This window comes from Dysidea avara, chromosome 12 (assembly GCF_963678975.1).
Source record: "Dysidea avara chromosome 12, odDysAvar1.4, whole genome shotgun sequence".
NCBI classification, from domain to species: domain Eukaryota; kingdom Metazoa; phylum Porifera; class Demospongiae; order Dictyoceratida; family Dysideidae; genus Dysidea; species Dysidea avara.
This window is the reverse complement of record NC_089283.1, coordinates 17,301,148-17,321,105: the sequence shown is the minus strand read 5'-3', so window position 1 is coordinate 17,321,105 and position 19,958 is coordinate 17,301,148. Positions and strand designations below refer to the sequence as shown.

The 19,958-nt window shown below is 38.1% G+C and overlaps 2 protein-coding genes across 4 annotated transcripts; one reads left to right on the top strand and one right to left on the bottom strand.

Annotated features, from left to right (window-relative positions):
• The first annotated feature begins 262 nt into the window (after positions 1–262).
• LOC136241562 (arylsulfatase B-like) lies at positions 263–6,537 on the top strand. The gene is made up of 2 exons (XM_066032796.1): positions 263–270; positions 4,971–6,537. Exons 1-2 carry the CDS (start codon positions 263–265, stop codon positions 6,388–6,390), a joined length of 1,428 nt encoding a protein of 475 aa, XP_065888868.1. The 3' UTR covers positions 6,391–6,537.
• A 1,253-nt stretch (positions 6,538–7,790) lies between these two features.
• On the bottom strand, positions 7,791–14,311 carry LOC136240575 (uncharacterized). 3 transcript variants are annotated; one of them, XM_066031577.1, is made up of 2 exons: positions 14,227–14,311; positions 7,791–9,487 (listed from the first exon to the last, which is right to left on the bottom strand). In XM_066031577.1, exon 2 carries the CDS (start codon positions 9,409–9,411, stop codon positions 8,002–8,004), a length of 1,410 nt encoding a protein of 469 aa, XP_065887649.1. In that variant the 5' UTR covers positions 9,412–9,487; positions 14,227–14,311; the 3' UTR covers positions 7,791–8,001. The 3 variants fall into 3 exon arrangements, with proteins under 3 accessions (XP_065887649.1, XP_065887651.1, XP_065887652.1); XM_066031579.1 differs by having other exon boundaries at positions 7,791–9,469; positions 14,227–14,308; XM_066031580.1 differs by having other exon boundaries at positions 7,791–9,444; positions 14,227–14,308.
• Positions 14,312–19,958: the final 5,647 nt, after the last annotated feature.

The following is a 19,958-nucleotide window of genomic DNA, read 5'->3' as shown; positions in this document are numbered from 1 at the left end:
CCTTCTGGTGGTTGAGATAGTTTCATATTTTCTTTGGTTTGCATAGCACTGCAAAAAGAACAAAGCAACTATTACCAAAGTGAATTTAGTAGGCCGGGATGAGATACGATAAACAGTCTTTACATAAGTCATTTTGTATGGCAAATACTGTTGTATTGTTCAATTGATTTACAAAATTATGACATTGCAACTAATTGCTATACACCAATACACACAAACCACCAATATAAGAATATTTAAAACATACTGGCATCTTCCCCAAATGCCTGAGTTCCCCAGACAACAGAAATTCCTAAGTTCTTTTAGTTACATAAACCTTTCACCGCAAAATATACACACTGCTTTATTGCATTTAGTGTTATAGTAAACAACAGCCTTTCATCTAATTATGACAGATTTCCAAGAAGAAAAATAGTCATCAATAAAGATATTGAAACATTCAATTATCACATTTGTATGACATCCCAGTGGGCTGATGGACAATACACTGTGTATATATATGGGCTTTTATAAAAAGGAAAAAGGAAGGTCTTGCCATAAAAGTAATGAAACAAAATAAATAATAATGCTTGCACCTACACTTCAGAATACAAGTTTCTGCATGCATGTACATATGTGTGACCACTCACCCACTACATAAAGGTACATATTATATATAGTACACTGCACTATAGACACACACACACACATGCACACACACTCTATAGCTATACACATGAAACACAATGTGATGATGAATGTTATGTGAAACCATATAAATGTTGAAACCACTTTGATAATTATTGCACGCAGACAGACAAAACACATTTGACAATCAATTATTACTAGAATTGCATAACATATGTCATCCTGCAACCATAATCTGGAAGTACTGAGCTAAAAAAGGTTCTTTCCCAAAATATGATTACATTAAAAAAACAAATTATTTCATGTGAAAAAATATGAAGTGCTGTCAAAGTGGCAGCCATACACTAGCTCAATTTAACGATACATGACAACATATTTCCTAAGACATTAAAGTGCTCAGCTACTTAGCTTCCTGCAATTAAACTTTATTGTACTAATGTCAACAATTCCTGTCCCCAAACTGAGGGATAACCACAGTGGAACAGAGAAGGTTGGTCTAGCATCATAGTACTATGACATAAGATTATGTTATCAAGCTTATCGCAAAGTATTAGAGCTAGCTTGTCAAGATGGATACATGCATATCCTTAAGAATATTTAGTATCAATCTGTGGTGTCAGTGTTTTGCTTTTTAGGTCAACCACTATAATATTAGTATATAATAAATAGATAGCAAGCAAAGTATCAGGGGTGGAGGAAGTAGTTGATATGAGGGGGGCTGGGCTGACCCAGACTTATGGAAGTGAGGTACTACCTTGTCTCTGGTTTGGTAAGGTGAGATCAAAAAAATAAACAAATAAAAAGGTCACAACCAGCTGACAATAGCTGCCCAAGCTATGCATTTATAGCTGATAAACTACATAAAAATCCTTCTACACTCTGCTCTAATACTGCGACTGCTTTATTAGAGTGACTGCTCTATTAGAGTATCTCGATCATGTACTCAGCTATGATTTCAGCCTACCAACAATGATATTACAGCTCAACATACTCATATTGCAGTCACACAATAAATACTTTACAATTTGTGAAACGTTCCTACAAGAGTCGCATGTTCTGGCCTTCACCGAGGGTGGCCTTCACTCTGTACGGAACTTCAGTCATTCTGAGTCATGCGAGCCTGCCGGTGTTTAGTCTCGTGGCGCCCGACCCTAAAAAGAGACTAGCCAGTGTTGTGAGTGGACATGTTTTACTTAGGTAGGAAATGTTCACCCACATAGTTTATCTGTTGTTCAACAACATCGAGAAGACGAGGAAAATGGTTTTATATGCCCCTTGACCTCCGCAAACAATATCTAATCCAAAACAGCCAAGTTGTAAAAAAAGAGTGCGACCCTCAGAAAGGCTATGGTGAAAAAAGATGTGAAATCCAAGGTGGCGGCCAAGAAATGGCTGTGATGGTAGGTTAATGGTAAAAATATTAATAACAACAATTCAGGTGAATTTGGTGCCACTTGGTCTTGGCACAAAATTCACCTGAGTTGTCGTTATTAAAATTTTTACCATTAACCTACCGTCACAGCCATTTCTTGGCCGCCACCTTGAATTTCACATCTTTTTTTACCATAGCCTTTCTGAAGTCCGCACTCTTTTTTTACAGCTTGGCTATTTAGGTATACCCCAAAGCCAGCCTATGGCCAGTTTTAAGGCTTTTTAACCTATTATCTTTTTTCTTTACCACAGGAAGAAGAAAAGATGAAGCAGGGTGATTTCTTTGTAGCTGAACTGTCTACAAGGTGATCCTTCAAGCTGATCTCTCTACCGGATGACTTGTTTGTAGCTGAACTCTCTACAGGGTGATTTGTTTGTAGCTGAACTCTCTACAAGGTAACTTCTTCTATAGCTGATCTTTCTACAGGGCGATTTGTTTGTAGATGAATTCTCTACAGGGCGATTTGTTTGCAGCTGAACTCTCTACATGGTAGTTTCTTTGTAGCTGAACTCTCTACAATGTAACTTCTTCTAGCTGAACTCTCTACAGGGTGACTTGTTTCTAGCTGATCTCTCTACAGGGTGACTTGTTTCTAGCTGATCTCTCTACAGGGTGACTTGTTTCTAGCTGAACTCTCTACAGGTGATTTGTTTGCAGCTGAACTCTCTTACATGGTGCATGGTTTCTTTGTAGCTGAACTCTCTACAAGGTGACTTCTTCTAGCTGATCTCTCTACAGGATGACTTGTTTCTAACTGAACTCTCTACAGGGTGATCTGTTCATAGTGGAACTTTCTACTGGGTGATTTGTTTGCAGCTGAACTCTCTACATGATAGTTTGTTTGTAGCTGAACTCTCTATAGGTACCTTCTTCTAGCTGATATGACTACAGAGTGACTTGTTTGTAGCTGAATTCCCTACAGAATAACTTGCAATGTAATATAATAGAGTAAATTATAAACGCAGCTGAATGCTTTATTAGGGTGACTGTTCTATTAGAGTATCTCGATCTCGCATTTGCTACACGTAGTTGCCTTTCGAATCATAACCGAGATCATAACTCAGTAATTTGCACTCCGATTCTTCTGTACTACTGCAAGAACTTTCTATGATGATTATTACAACTACATACTGATTTTCAGCTCGTTGCTCTAAGCGGTTTGCCTGGTAGACACGAAAACTAATAATTTTTTTATTCATAGATCGCGTAATTTTGACACATGTTGGGTTTGTGTCATATCTCCATGGCCTTTATCCCGATTTCTTTCAAACCACACAAAGGCACTCCTACGATGGTTGCTCCATTTACATATCAATTTTCAACTGGTTCCTCCAAGGGGTTTACCCTGTAGGCGTGACAGACCTACAACCTTATTTTACGCAAATAATCGGTCATAACTCCGGAATGTTCATCGGATTCCTACCAACGTTGGTACGGAGATCCGCCTTAATGAGCCCTGTAAGTGTGCCAAATTTCAGCCCAGTCCGAGCACGCAGTCGTGTTTTATAGCGAATTTTGCGAAGTGAAGAAAAAACGAAGAAATTAAAACGAAATTTTGTTCGCTCGTATCTCGGAAATGGCTGGAGCGAGTTTCTTCAAATTTGGTATGTAGACTCTCCTAACTGGGCGGCACGTCTCTAGCAAATTTGGTTCCAATCGGAATAGGGATCACAGAGCTACATAGGTGTGAAAATTGCGTTTTCTTTCTTCCTGTGAATATACTCACGGTGTGGCGCGCCGACTTCTTGGGCCGCACGACACACTACCGTGTGTGTTGATTATGGCTTTCCGTCAAACAAACAAAAACGGTAAGGTCACAAAACATGTCAAGTGCGTTAAAAAAAATCACCCTGGGACGGGGGTAGTCTGGCACGGCCGCCAGGGTCTTTTTTTTTTTTAAGAAAATAAGATTAGAACATACAAATAAACAGTTATGGGTCTGGGGACTGTAGCATTGTGTACTTGTGCGAACTTACCGAAAACTGGTGCGTCCAATCAAATCGCTTGCCTGCTCATTTAGTGACGTGTATATCCGTTTTGGCTAACTATGGCTTCTGTTTTGTTTGCCTCGAGTCTTGTCCAACTAGAACAATTTATCGTGAAGGAATAAGGATGGCATATTAAAAAAGTACAAAGAGTACGTTAAGTAGCCTTGTAAGTTATGGCCACTCCAAATAAAATCTCTGTTTCCCGTCCACCGCCCGCATCTAGTTACTGTCAGCTCTAATTATTCCGTATTCTTTCATTATTTTCCGGTTATTGTTGCATACTGACAGGCTCACTTGAAACCATGTCAGCTCACGTGTCAGCAGTGCTATCAAGTAGGCACAAACTTCACGTTTGTGCTAAAGGAACAAGCTTAAGCATGCTTTTTTACAGCTTTTTATGGTTGTGCTAGACAAATAATGGCTTAAAAAGGTGCTAATCTTATAATGAATAATGAAAATGGACCGCCCGCCCGCATGCAAATATGCTTGAGTCCAGGACGGGAAACAGAGAATTTATTTGGAGTGGCCTATAAGCGGTGAGTTTTTTGAGCGTTCCATTGGATATGAATATCGTAATGACTAACGATATTGATGCAATCTAATTACAGAAAACCACATCTCTCCCACTAATTATATTCCATTCACACAAGTGCACAATGCTAAAGTCTCCAGACCCTTCATGTTTGCGAAGGGGCGGCCGCGCCAGACTAGGACGGGGGTGGGGCTAGGCGAATTATACAAAGTGATTAAAGCTTTCATGATCATGTGACATACAGAACAAAAAGAGGCGTGGCTGTATGTGTAGCTATTCATACGTAATAGTGGTCAGCAAGGACGTCACGTGTTCACATCACGATGTTCGAAAGGACAGTTCAGTTTCTTCGTGTTTTTCTTGTACTCTTAACTTTCTCGATACAACAAAGTGATGCTGCAAAACCTAACATATTGATGTACGTCATTGATGATTTGGGATGGAACGATACCAGCTACAGAGGATCCGACATTAAAACACCCACCATCGACAGGTTTGCCAACGAAGGAATCCGGTTACAGCAATACTACGTCCAACGAGTATGCTCTCCAACGAGATCTGCTATAATGTCTGGTCGTTATCCTTATCACATGGGATTAGAAAAGACAGTGATAGGGGATGGGCACCCTCTTGGTATGCCATTAAATCAGACAACGATTGCAAACGAGTTGAAGAAAGGTGGATATGCTACCCATTGTGTAGGAAAGTGGGACCTTGGTATGCACACATGGGAATACACTCCAACATACAGGGGGTTTGATACATTTTATGGATATTACGGTGCTGCTGAAGACTATTACAACCACAGTGTAAGAGGATACGTAGACTTACGGAACAACACTACTCCAGTTACTGATCAAAATGGAACTTACAGCACCTTCCTGTTTACTGAAGCAATTGAACAAGCTATTGCTAAGCATGATAACAGCAAGGGACCTTTCTTCATTTATGCTGCTTATCAATCTGTCCATGCTCCATTAGAGGCTCCTCAAAGTTACATCAATGATCCTGTGTGTAGTTCCATACCTTATGAGGATAGACGTATATACTGCGGTATGTTACGAGCAGCTGATGAAGGAATAGCCAACATTACTATGCGATTACAAGAAAGAGACTTATTAGATGACACAATAATTATATTTACCACAGACAATGGAGGACAGACAGCAGATGGTGGCATTAATTGGCCATTGAGAGGTAACAAAAACACTTTATTTGAAGGAGGTGTTCGTGGTACAGGATTTGTATGGGGTTCCAAATTACCAAAACTGAACTACGATAATAATCAACTAATTCATGCAAGTGACTGGCTACCAACAATAGTAGAAGGTATTGCAGAGTTAGAGCTTGACAGCAACAAGTGGAAATTAGATGGATACAACATGTGGCCAGCTATCACAAGTAACACTCAGACACCTCGTAAAGAAATACTGATAAACTTGAATCCTCCAAGCGAAGGTTTTATGGGTCAAGCAGCTATGCGAGTTGGAGATTGGAAGCTTATTACAGGTCTACCTAACTGTAGTTTAGCACCGCCAAAAATAGGACATGGATGCGTTGATGGTTGGATTCATTTGAATGGAACGATAGAGTTACCTCCATATACACCATCCTTTACATGGTTATTCAACATCAAAGAAGACCCCACTGAGAGAAAGAACATTGCAGATGAACATCCTGACATAGTTAAACAATTGAAGGAGAGGATAGAATACTACAATTCCACACATATTCAGCAATTAGATCCTCCTAATGATCCAAAATCTAATCCTGATAATTTTGGTGGTGTCTGGACACCTTGGCTAGACTGACAAATTTACATTGTGGAGTATGTACAGATAATTGTGTGTGCATTAACTATAGAACACTTTTTTACTGTTCAAGAATATGGAGCACTGTTGTTGTATACAACGTGTGTATACATGTACTTGGATGTATATGCATGTGTGGTAACAACTTTTAAGACATTGATCATTTACATGTATGTATTCACGGTGCAATTGAGTTCTGTCTCTGCAGCATGCCACTTATGCATAATATTATAATTATTAACCAGCCATGCCTTGCAACTGGCCTAAGGTCAGCCATGCCTTGTTTGTTGTTTTTTAAAACTATGTGTGTGCGTCTATCTGTCTGTACACTTCCACACACATGAGCAAAAGTTTCATTGTAAAAACAACCAGTGTGTGTGGGCGCTCCATAAACCCTGCAGGAAAGGTTATTGCTGGATTTCCATTTCAAGATCTTCAAAATAACATGCAGGTGGGAGGTTCTTATTTATTCAAAGAAAACACTAAAATAAACCCACTATTACAGTAATGAAATATTTACAATAATGAAATTATTGTGAATAGTTGAAAATCCATGAGGTGGAAATAGCCACATTTTAGAAAAATTTATGGCACTTCCACGTGTTAGTATAACTAGGATACTAACACCATTAGTGTTAAAATGTTTTGAAAATAGTGACATCCCACAGTCTTTCCTCTCAATATATCCATATAATATCTTTAAAAGTTCTAAGATTTCAGACATTAAGTCTTATCTGTACATTATACAATCTTAAAAGCTGTAGCAGAGAAAGGATAAGAATAATTATTGGTCCAATATTGGAATATATAGAATCTCAACTCAAATCTGCATTGACAGTGGCGGATACAGGGGGGTTGCAATGGTTTCAGCTGAAGCCCACTCTGAAAATAGCGCACGCCCCAATGTGGTAGGTTGTAACCTTTTTTTTTTTTTTGTGGTCTACTTACAGTGGCTAGGCTGAAGTTGAGTGGAATCTGAAACCCCCTCTAGAAATTTCTAGATCCACCACTGATTGATTATACGTACCAATTACATCATTCCATGACCTCCCTTTTAGCTGTTTGCTTTCTAAGATGATAGCTTCCAGTATATTCATTGCTATACTAGTACTTAACTTCATAGACTGGCTTTTCATGTATGCAATGTCTAAATGTGTGGAGAAGGGTCTTATAGCTTTTTCAATTGCATGTGCCCAGCAACCCATAACTTGACATGTAAATAAGGCAACTATACCAGCTTGAAAATTGACCACATTATATACAGATAGGTGAAAACATCTTACAGCTTTAGAAAGGTATAATATGTTACAAGACCCTACTTGGCAGGTCCAGTTGTCTATTTGAATCTGTTGCAAATGTGAGTTGTGTGGATCAATTACAGTAGTGATCTCCACTGGTTGCTTTGAGGTGAATATCATAAATTCTTGAAGCAACAGTAACTTTCAGATGATTTATAACAGTAGCACACACACACGCACGCACGCACGCACGCAAGCACACACACACACACAAAGCATGCTTATACAGTCAAATTTCAATTAGCTACTTGCAAAAGAAGAGTGTACGCATTAGTGCCAATAACAAAGTACATGAATTAATAGTACATAATTCTTAATTACATGCATATTTAGAGATGAGCTTCAGACGATAGCGGGTTGCACCTTTAGGAATATCACCATCTGCAGCAAGTACTGGAGCTTTTGAGTCACGATCACATACCATCCTTACATCAAAAGAACGTCCTCCTTCACCTCCAGTGTAATAGAATGTAAAAGATTTTGATGTAGCATTATAGTTTATTTCAGGATCATTATTTCCAATATTGTACCAAGTATTATGGAATGGGTCTTCTTGGCACGCAGCTACTCCATCACATTTTCCAATGGGATTCTGTAGTTTTATTCCACTACATGGATTGTAGTAGTAGGTATAGCCTTCATTGTCTTCTGCAGTCAGTGGTGCATATGGGTTGTCTAGATCATGAAGGTCGATCACTGCACCATCACTAGGGCTCTTACAGCTACACGAGTCAGTTTGGTCACATGTTCCATTTGATGGTGGAGTACCACCACAACCATTAGGACAGGCACACACGCTGTAGAGATTGTACGTGAGTCCATCACCTGCTGCTCTAAAGAATGGCTCATCTCTTCGGTTGTGATCACAAACCAAATTCACAGATGACAAGGTATTGTTTACTCCAAAATATTGTAAGCCAAGTTGATTGTTGTTGTACACAAATTTTGCAGAACCAGCCAAACCTAAAGGTACAAGTGAATCTCCTTTTTCTTCACATAGTGAGCTGTTGTAACATTGAGGATTTGTCATGGGTGAACAAGGATTGTATAGGAAAGCATTTGTTGGGCTTGCTTGATCTCTCAGTGGATTAGTTGGATTATCAAGGGAGTGAAGGTTAATTGTACCAGTCCCATCTGACATTTCACAACTACATAAATCCTTAGCTTTACATAGAGTTTCAGATGATGCACACCTTCCAGGACAAGCACACTGAGTGTACAGCTTGAACTGGTAGTATCGAACAACAGGTTCACCACTATATTCAAATCTTCCCTTCTCTTCGTATTCATCACATATCAGGTCTACCGATGATACTCTGCTTTGGCCATATTTATCCTTGTATTTAGACCGGTAAACCGTACGAATGTATTTAGCAACATCATCCATATAAAGAAACTCAACACCGTTAAGATTTCCCAAGTCATAAGATTGTACTCCATCCCCTGTCTGACATACAGCAGTTTCTGGGCAGTCATAATCAGTGAAATTGAAACATGGATTATAGGAAAAGTTATAGTATAAGTTGGTATGATCAGACTTTCCTTCAACTGTGAATGCTGGCTCATGCTTACCATTGACCAAGCTGCGTAAATTAATTATTCCAGAATTCTCCACACCTGTTAAGTTACAAGAACAGTCATCTAGTTTGGCACAAGTTGGCCAATCTTTAGCATAGGAGAATGTTACAATCATCATCAATACCATCACAATATTGAATTCCATCTTAAATTTGCTGTGGTCACTTGAGTGATTCAACTATAATTTCCAAATGTTCACAAAGCTTCAACAATAATAAAATCTATATCACAAAGATACACATGCTTATATATTGCAACACTATTTGTGTACAAACGCTGGCTATAAATCACCATGTAAGTAAAATTTATTGGCTGGAAAGATTATTAGTAGTAATTTGGGAAATTGCTTTATGTTTTAACAAGTAAAAGTTACCTAACATGTCAAACTAAACACTACAGTTGTGCATTGCATGCTGCTACAACACTTACAGATATAAAATGATATATACCATAGTAGAACGTGGAAGGTATGCAAGGATTTCATTCTGGTAATTGTAAAACATGCACCTGTACACAGACTGGGTAAAACACATAGTAGAATTTCTGTTGACTTGATAGCACACTAGCTCACAAGCTGACACTCTTATACGTACAATATTGCTTTTACTAAACCTGCTCAGTATGCAAGAAAAACCAGAAAACAATGAAAGAATACTGAATAATGGAACATTTTAGTGCTGACAGTAAACAGATGCAGGTGGTGGATGGGAAATAAATAATTTATTTGGAATGGTTAACAATTTCACCTGTGCATTAATCACAATGGTTTCTGTATGGTATGCTAATAATAATAATAATAATTGCAATTATAGCCATTTAATTAGAAGTTTCGTAGGTAATTACCACATACAGCACTAGGATATTTCAGCACATTAATAAACAATCCCAACAGAATGATGTAATAATGACTGAGGTAGCTAAGGTGCAGTGATTACGACAACATTCCTGAGGGGTGTTTATCCGTTGAAGAATCCTAGCAATGTATGTCTTAGTTATATAGACAATAGTTGCAATTTTGTTCAGAATCCACAAAGTCTATGTGCATTTTGAAAAGCAAAAATTTGATGGTCATAGCCTTTTTATGGCAAACTACATGTACAATTACTTACAGACAATTTCCTGTGCTCACACATGTGCATGGGATTCATTCAGTCACATTTCTTTGATATATGAATCATGTGATGAAACATGACCAACCTCCTTTAATACCACAGAATCATGTAAGAGGGAGTGACATTCCTGTACTCTAATCTTACTCTTAGGTCAAACTCTATAAATAAGCCTTAACTTTTACTGAAAACACACTTGCATGACTCTTGACTGAATTTTATTATACAAGTGTAAGAAAAATTAGGAATTTTAAAATAGAGTAGGTGGAATAAGATCATAGCGCACCAATAACTCTACAGCACAGTATGGATATTCACTTCTATTTTGTTACAGTAATTTGCTGCCATATTAACTCAAGCTTGTTTCAGCACTTTTTATTGGTGCACTATATTCTAGTTGATCCCTACTCTAGTTTAAAATTCCTAATTTTTCTTATACTTGTTTCTGGTCTTTTCATAGAACTGGTGATCAATCTATGTAACTAGTTTGTTTCATAAAGATGAATTGATGTAGCTATGGCAAGTCAATCAAAGAAGACGCCACAATTTTTTTTGTTGAACATAAACTGTAATTTTGCACGTAGATTGGTGTATTGATAGTCTACATTTGATTTATACATCTTATGGGTTGAGACAGGAGCAGAGAACAGTACTCAAAAGTGGAGGGGGGAGGAAGTCATGTGGGATGGCTATAAGTTACAAAGTGTTTCAAAATTATTAACTGTGCCTTAGTGTATAAAGCACACTAGCATTGCATGCCAATACTAAGGGAATCTGGGTGCAGGCCCACAGGAAAATTTGATATTTGAATGCTTTGAGGTTCAATCTGAGAGCATTTTCAGTGGCACATGTGTACTTGAATAAGATACTATGTCAATGACTATCAAGATATACTGTACAACTAACTAGATAGCTACATCAGTAAATGAAAGCATTTCAGATAGACTCATGCTCTTGAATATATATGTTAATGGAGACAAATTGCATAGTAGGACTAACGTATGATTTCGTTGAATGTTCTATTAGAGTAGTTAGGTGACTGCTCTATTAGAGTATCTCGATCTCGTGCACTCCCAGCACTGATTTATGCAGTATTCTATTCTTGCATAATAACCTTTAGCACAAATTCCAGTAAACTAAGACAAAGTAAGTTGGCTAATAACTGCAATATTATAGCAACTGGGCATTAGGAAAAGTGAGGGCACAGCCCCTCCACTCTTCAAAGTGTGTGTGTGGGAGGGGGGTGGGGTTCTGCTTTGCTAAGAACAAGTTCTTATCCACCCGTCGTCTGAAACAGTCAGTTGAACTCAAATCAAACAATTAACAGTGTTCATAGAATGAAATAGCTACCTTTCAGTACAACTTACACAGGCAGTGCGTTGAAGAAATCAGCGATTAAACCCTGCCCGAACTAATCAGCACGTGCCTGTTCTACTTTGCAAAAAACGAGTTCTTATCCTACACCCGTCGTTTGGAACAATCAGTTGAACTCAAACACACGAGAAACAAACATACCGGCCAGCACAGAGTCAAGCAACACGTACTAAATAAATTATTAGCAGGAAGCCACTAATGCGGCAAATAAATGAAGGTTAACACTAATTTCACAACACTTCATGCCTGTGGGTGCCCCTGCATGTATATATTGATATATTATACCACAATTCGTTTCATAGATAGTAGAGGGTGCTAACGCGCCCTCTACTATCTAAGGAATCATTTCTCACAATCAGTAGTCCAAAGTTAGGGTTAGGGTTCGGCTTTAGCTACTATAAATCCAGTTAGGGTTAGGATTTGGGTTCAGCCATATTCTTTAATATAGGCTAGATCACTACTTATCTTGCATTTAATTCAGGGTTCCAGCAGCTGGCAGCAATGGTACAGTGGTTAGGGTTCTGATGCATTACGAAAAGTCCTGAGATTGAGCTCAGAAATCTCACATTTTATTTATTTATTTTTTCATTTTTAAGTTAAAGTCACAAAAGGCATTCAAGTGTTGTGAAATTAGTGCTACCCATAAACACCTTGTGCTGTCAGTGAAAAGAACTGAGGACAAAGGGAAGTCCATGATGTGTGTATTGTACATACTGCAGTTGGTGAAAAGGTACACCTCGGGACAAAGTGATGTCGAACAGTGCATGAAGAAATCAAGCCTGTAGCTGGCTATATCCATTGCCGAGTTATGCTTGGCTTAAGGCATCAGCTAGTCAGAATAAAATTCTATCAACTACAATTTTTTTTTTAATTTCATAGAAACTTTTTGGAAGGGTTTGGGGTTGATCTAAAGACATTTTTGGGCTTGGCTGTGCCTAACCAATACTGCCAAGTTGTCATGAAGAGAAATTGAGGCTGGTTTTAGGGTAATATTTTTGGCTGGAAAAGCCCAGTTATGCACCATCCCTACTATACAGTACTACTGTACTGTATGATATTTGCTTTGAGTACTGTATGATATTTTCTTTGAGAAATTATGTTCACGTTGTTATCCTAAATGTATCGATCTGATTCGATCATGCATGCATGGTATACACCTTACAATGTCCTTTGACCAGCTGCAAATTTCCAACTTGCGATTGACAACTGGACTGAGTACACTATGAGGATATCATTATTGTAGTGCCCGGCACCCTTGATGCACATAATATTATTAGTTGTACCAATGGGTCTCAATTAAAAGCAACCAATCAAAGACAGATGACCGGGTACAGGGACGGATCCAGGGGGGGGGGGGCTTTGGGGGCTGAAGCCCCCCTTCATATTTAGGCTTTACTTGATCAGTATGCTGAGAATTATAATGAAATTTTGTCTTAGCATAATTATATGATCCCTAATAATACAAATACTCATAAAACCACCTTATAAACATCTTTCCAAGGTATTATCAGTGGATTTATGCTAAAGTTTATGCAACAAGGACCTGGATCAGCATTGGAGGTGTACAAGATCGAGATACTCTAATAGAGCAGTCAGCTAACTACTCTAATAGAACATTCACTGGAAACATGTAGTTGGTTCTGTTATGAAATTTTTCCAAATCTGCCTGCACCTATACATACAATGAAGTGCATTGGTCTGTTTAAAGGGCTTCATTCATCCACTTGTGTAGTTAATATGTATGGCAATACTTAATTCAGGTACACAATTTCCATTGAAAATGCTCTCAGATTCAATCTTGTATTGTTCAAATTTCAAAATTTTCTACTTTCAACATTATTATTCTAACATGCACCTATTCACTGCTGTGCAATTGTGAGAGGGGTGCATCATGTACTTGGTTGTCTGTACCTACCCAAACTTTCCATTAGCAAAATGCTTCAGAGAGCCATACCTATAATCTAAAGGCAGTATATATAATCTACAGGCAGAAAATATTATGAATTTTATGTGGGGATGTCTCCAAATTGCAGTATTTTAGCATCTATTTTTCAAAATTTTCTGGGGGGGCATGCCCCCAGACCCCCCTAGTTCCAGAATGCTTTGCATGCTGGGAAGTGTGCTTTGCACACCTCTACCCAAGAGATTAGTACCTTGAGTTAGCCCCCCCCCCCTTTTATAAATCCTAGATCCGCCCCTGGGGTATTGTTCACGAAAATTGTGACACGCAACTGTAACCGTCTTGCAATCCACTGCAGATCGCCTGAGCTGAGTCCTTTAGTGGCCGAGTCGACAGTACCGACGTTTATGGCACTTAATGCTTCGTGAGAGGATAGATTAAACCATAGATTGTACAATCTATGATTAAACCAATTCTCGCAATCATGATTTTCAGAAACTAGAATGTGCCGCGTTCTGTTTAAATGTGTGTGTGCTCCATTTGTACTGCTTATGTTGAACCTTCAAGTTACACTCACCAGTTATCCCTCACCAGTTCTCGTTGGTTGCCCTTTGTCTTAATAGTAGAGGTCTTAATTGGTTCCGTGCTCTGGGCGTGGCATGTTATCGATATTAATTGCATGCGCGTGCACCACAATATTTTTAATAAAATTCACATTGAGAAGTTATAATTATTACTTAACAAAAGATAAAGTCAATCAAATGAGCTAATCCTACCCTCTGCACAAACAAGGTCAATAGCTGCAGACTTTTTAAAGCTAAAGCGATGGTAGGAAGATCTAGAACCTCTCAAACAAGTGATGGCTGCACGAAGTAGTGAAAAACTCAGTTTACATCTTAACCAGTGCAGGGTCATGCTGTAAGACTGTCCATTTTTTTCTGACAGCAGAGTGGCTATTCTCTTGCCAGGGGTCCCATGCCTCCAGTACATGAAAACACTAAGGGAGAGAATGTCCCATGCTCCACCTCACAGATCCTTTCTTCATATTTCCTCTTCTTCTCTAGCTCCGCACGCCTGTAACGCTGGGGTAAAGACACTGAACAGTGTGTGGGAGCAAAAGGATTAAACACCTTTACATCAAAGTATGCCTTCTGACCGCGTTCCCAAAAACCATTGGCCACAACATCAAGACGGGCCCCATCCTCAACATTAGCTGATCTATACTGAAAAGATTCTCCTGAGAGTGGCTGTAAGGATGGTTCAACTTCAACACTATGACACAGCTCAGTTAATAATCCAGCAGTAATGTCTCGAAGCTCGTTATGACGGACTATAGGGAGACCACCACAGGGACAACAAAGGGCATGCTCAACAGAGAATAGCTTGCTACACACACAATTGGAAGGCAACAGTGGTGGTCGTCAGCCATATCGAAGACACAAGGCGTCACAAAAAGCACCTTTGTGTAAACAAAAACCATGGTCAGATAAAGGTAGAGCAGCCACCCAGCTAGAGGAGCCCTTTTCAGAAGATAACATGATCGATCTATGTAATGATGGTGATAGCACAGGTAGCAGAGCATCACGGGAGTTGATGATAGACTGGTGATGCGTATCCAAAATTGTTCTCCTTGCCTCAATCTGTGAAGACAACACCTCAACTGAGTAAGCATGAGACTGCTGTATAATAAGGTGAACTAGAAGAGTGGTAACCCTAACGGAAGCAGCATACTGAAATAATGAGTAATTGACAGGATCGACAACCCCCAGACCTCCCAGTCTGGTTGGCAGAGCAAACAGGTTTCGTTCAATATCACTAAACAATGGTTGACCAGTCAAGTTGGGCAAAAATCTACAACGAATGGTTTCTTCTAGGGGAGTTTAAAAAGGTTGAATATTAGGAGTTCATCTCATTAGAAAATTCCATTTGCCTATAAATCCATGTGTAAATGCAGCAAATGCAGCTTGAGGATGGGTAACAGAGATGTCTGACAGCTGCTGCAACTCTTTGATCCAAGATGTTACTTGTTTCTCTACAAAGGAGGCGACAAAGGAAGGAGAGCCTAAAGCAGCACCGAGATGACGCTTTCCATCTGATGTTATAGAGATGCCAGTCCCCTCAAAAGCAGAAGCTGCTGCATCATGCATTCCTTCCTTCACAATAATGCAAGTTTTAGAAGGATTAGGGAAATAGCCATAACCGGGACCAACAGATGTCAATCTATCCCACCAAGACCGTAGCGCTTTTACACTACCACAAGCGGTGGCATCGTCTGACTCCTACCTGTAGCTAACTATTACGTATTTGTTACATTTAGACTTGTAAACAACAGTATCTAAATTTTCTAGGTCATGCTGTACTTCATCACCCAACCATGCAGTTTGTGGGCAACCATAGCTAGCTAGTTAGAAAATCCAAACATGAAATATAAGTAAAGTGTAGTCTTTGGTTAGTTTGCTCAGATTTTCTTTCAGTTCCAAAATCTGCTTTACTTCCTGTACACTAGATACCAGCCAAGGACATTAACAAGAGCTTTTATACACCTTAAAACAACTTAACAGTCAGAACATTAAGAAAGTAGAATTGCAAAATACCTTGGTTTAACTATCACACATAACATGTCTTGGTCTAAGCACTGTTGGTCGAGCAAATTCAACTTTGGGTTTCTTTCGCAGAAACTTTTTACAGTGCACACGAGACGTGAAAGCTAAATTCTATCTGACATATATACATCCTATTCTTGAGCATGTAGCAGTAATTTTGTCCCCTCACATAAAAGCCAGCACACAGCAAGTAGAGATGTTACACAGGAATGCTGATAGATTTGTATTTTGGAGATTATTTGAGACATTCAAGTGTTACAACCGTACTACACATACTTCACTGGCAAACAATGGAAAATAGAAGAGACATTAACTCTAGTAATGTTTTATAAAATTATCAAGTAGATATCCCTGACGATCACATCCTTCAAATCACTCCTAACTCCACACGTAGTAGCAGTAGCAGTAGCAGTAGCAGTAGTAGTAGTAATTGATTCCTATTTCAACTCCTTTTTCCCAGAGCTATTAGATTGTGTAATTCTCTTCCTGATGATGTTGTAGAAGCTGACAATATTAACAGTTTTAATCTTACTTAAGTTTAGCTGGCATGTACTTTATACTCGTTATTGAGGTCTTGTACATTACATAATAATATCAGCAGTAAAGCACTTAGCACAAGAACAGCCAACAAAACTAGTAAGTACATCTTCAGAGAGATATATATCTTAAGTGCTTGATGTTTGTACATATTTTTGTACTTGCCTGTAAGGAACAATATATGAAGAAATGATGACACTGTGATTAATCATGATGGTACAGTAGGATTAAATGTATTTTTTATGCTGTGGAGCTGCAATCAATATTATGTGACCGGGCCTGCAAAAACAGGGCATGTGGGCACAAACTACACCCCTTCATGTTACAGTTCATATCTGAGTAATAGGACAGAATAATTGCATCCTGTAACTTGCATCATAAAGCCAATTGAATGCCTATAAAGAGCTGAAAATTTCAGTGCCATAGCATAATGCTACAAAACGTTATGAGTAATGAAACTTAGAAGCAAAGATTGTGTGCCCACATGCCCTGTTTTTGCAGGCCCGGTCACATATGTTCATACCCTTATTGATTTTAGTTCTGATCCATTACTGCTTACAAAATCGCTATCAAGGTTTCAATTCATCACAAAGTTTAAGCCACTGCTGGATGCTTGTCAAGGACCATACAATATCATGTGATGAGAGTTATTTTCTATGGAATATCATCACTGGATAGGGATATCGACCTCACTATTAGTGCTATTTAGGCCTGAGTCAAATATGCTCAAAATTTTTCCCAAAATGCTTTCAGGGATTTCCCAAAATGTTCACCTACTATGCTCTTCAGTGTTCCCAAATGTTTGCATTATGCTCCTATGTTAGTAATATTTTGTACAACTATCTAGTAACATTAAAATCAGTGAATGCTCTATTAGAGTATTTCACTACAAAGTGACTGTTCTATTAGAGAGTATCCAAGGAACTATGTGCAATGCATTTGAGTGCTTTACTGCAGTTTGCAGTTTCCACTATTAGGGACTATTTCATAGAAATAAACTCCATATATATAGTTTGAAATATCCATCTAATATGCTAGCATTATGCTGGCATAGCAGTGATAGCATTCCGGCCTATTATGCTTTTTATTATGCTGGTATATTTGATGCAAGCACTAGCCTAGTGCTATACTACTCAGAATTACTGCAGTGACTCAGGCATTTCTTCAGCCTTTTAAAGTGAATTATAATGAACTGGTAGTTATGTTTTACCTACAATGCCTGTACACCGTTTTAGTGTATGGAAAAGATAGTACATTTGGTGCTAGTGTTACTACTGTAGCAACAGTATATCCTTAGTTTCATCATCATACATCACATCATCACTGACTTATGTATGTTTAATGAGAGAAAGTCCAGCAGTTTGAAGAATATTAAAAGAATTCTAGAAGCCATTAAGTGGACTTTGAAACATATAATATTATGAGTTGTGATTATAACATTACATGGAACTGTTTGTGGTAAAATGTGTTTGGGCTATGATGATGATATTAGATAATAATATGTGAACACTCATGTGTGCATAATAATATATGTGACCGAGTCTGACAAAATCAGTCTCAAGGCTGGAAAATACATGTGTTTGTTTCTCCAATTCTGTGTAATCTATATAAAAATTCTGTATACACCTGTACATAAGCTTCATTAAAATCTCCATACATTTCTACAGAAGTGGTGAAATATTAAATGGTTATCATGTCCACAGAAAAAGTTATTGAATTTTTAAGCTTTGAAATTATTGTCAAAATTTGACAAGCTATAAGACTAATTTTCAAGCCACAAATATATATATATATATATATTATATAGATGTACATGCACCATGCGCTACTCAGGCATTATCTAGATACTGTAAAATTATGCTGAACAGACAGTGAATCAAGTGACAAAAATGAAATGACTTATTAATATTGTAAACAATTGAACATTATTTGAGCGTATTGAGGATGTGTCTTGTATACATCCAAATGATACAGGAGGTCTATCTATTCTAGAATTGTATCAATAATTGTATCTGTAATTGGTAGAGGTTGATAATTCACAAACGGAATTAGGTTCTAATGGCCTGCCAGTGGCCAGCAGATTTACAAGCATTGCTTTGAGTAGATTGTGCAGTATTGGTTAACTATTGATAAATATGTATGGGATATAAAAAAATTGGGTATTGGCTCACCCTAATTGGGGATCAGCTATGTCCTTGCACTAAAAACCGCAGCAGAAGCCAATGCTCACTTTGCAATGCATGCATGCATCCCCCAGTCCACATTTATAATGTTACAATGTCTGCTATAGAAATAATAAAAGCCCTGAAATTCAACAGTCTACATCATTCAATAAAGTTCATTATCACATCAATAAACCATTTAGTCTAATAGCTATTTGTATGAATGTTCATAATTGACTGCTCTATTAGAGTATATCAATCTTTTATGTCCCCTGGCCTCTAGCTGTACATCTTTCCCTGAGGTTTATGTTGTGCTGCGCTATTAGTCTGCTACTAAACTTGGTGTGCTAGCTATAATATTATAAATCCAGGAATCTAAATTGCAAAAAGGCTTACCTTTGGAAACCATGCATAATTAATATGAACAATTTGTGCTGCTAGTTGGAGCCAGATTAAATTTTTAGTATCTTACTATATACTGCGATACTCACATATATAACACTTACCAATGTAAATATTTTTACTCTCTGTGTATAATCTTACTCTAAGCCAGCAATAGTCAATAATATTAGGTTAGGTAACTCCTAAGGCTGCAGCACATGTTTCTGTCAGACCTTCAGTGCTGGTCACTGTAAAGTGTTAATAATGATAGTGGAAAACCTGCATCATGAAAATAGTTGGAGAGGATTTCCTGTAGTATAATTATAAATTTACTATTACTGGTATATCAGTAAAATCAATACCTTTTATTGATTCCACAGCCCTGGTTACAGCAACATACACATAAGTTCTGCAGAGGTTGCAGACTGGACTAGCTAGTCATATGCTTGCACATGTAGTAGACTTCGTAATACCAACTTTAAAATGTGTGATTTAGTAACTATATCACATTTAGAAATTGGTGATCATATATATATATATATATATATATAAATGCAAGATGAAACTTACACAGCATGTTTAGTTACAAAATTAATGGTCTCAGTGGCGATTCTGGACTTGCCAGT

What these genes read in the sequence shown, in the direction of transcription:
- LOC136240575 (XM_066031577.1), bottom strand. Translation starts at nt 9,411, where the DNA reads ATGGAATTCAATATTGTGATGGTATTGATGATGATTGTAACATTCTCC.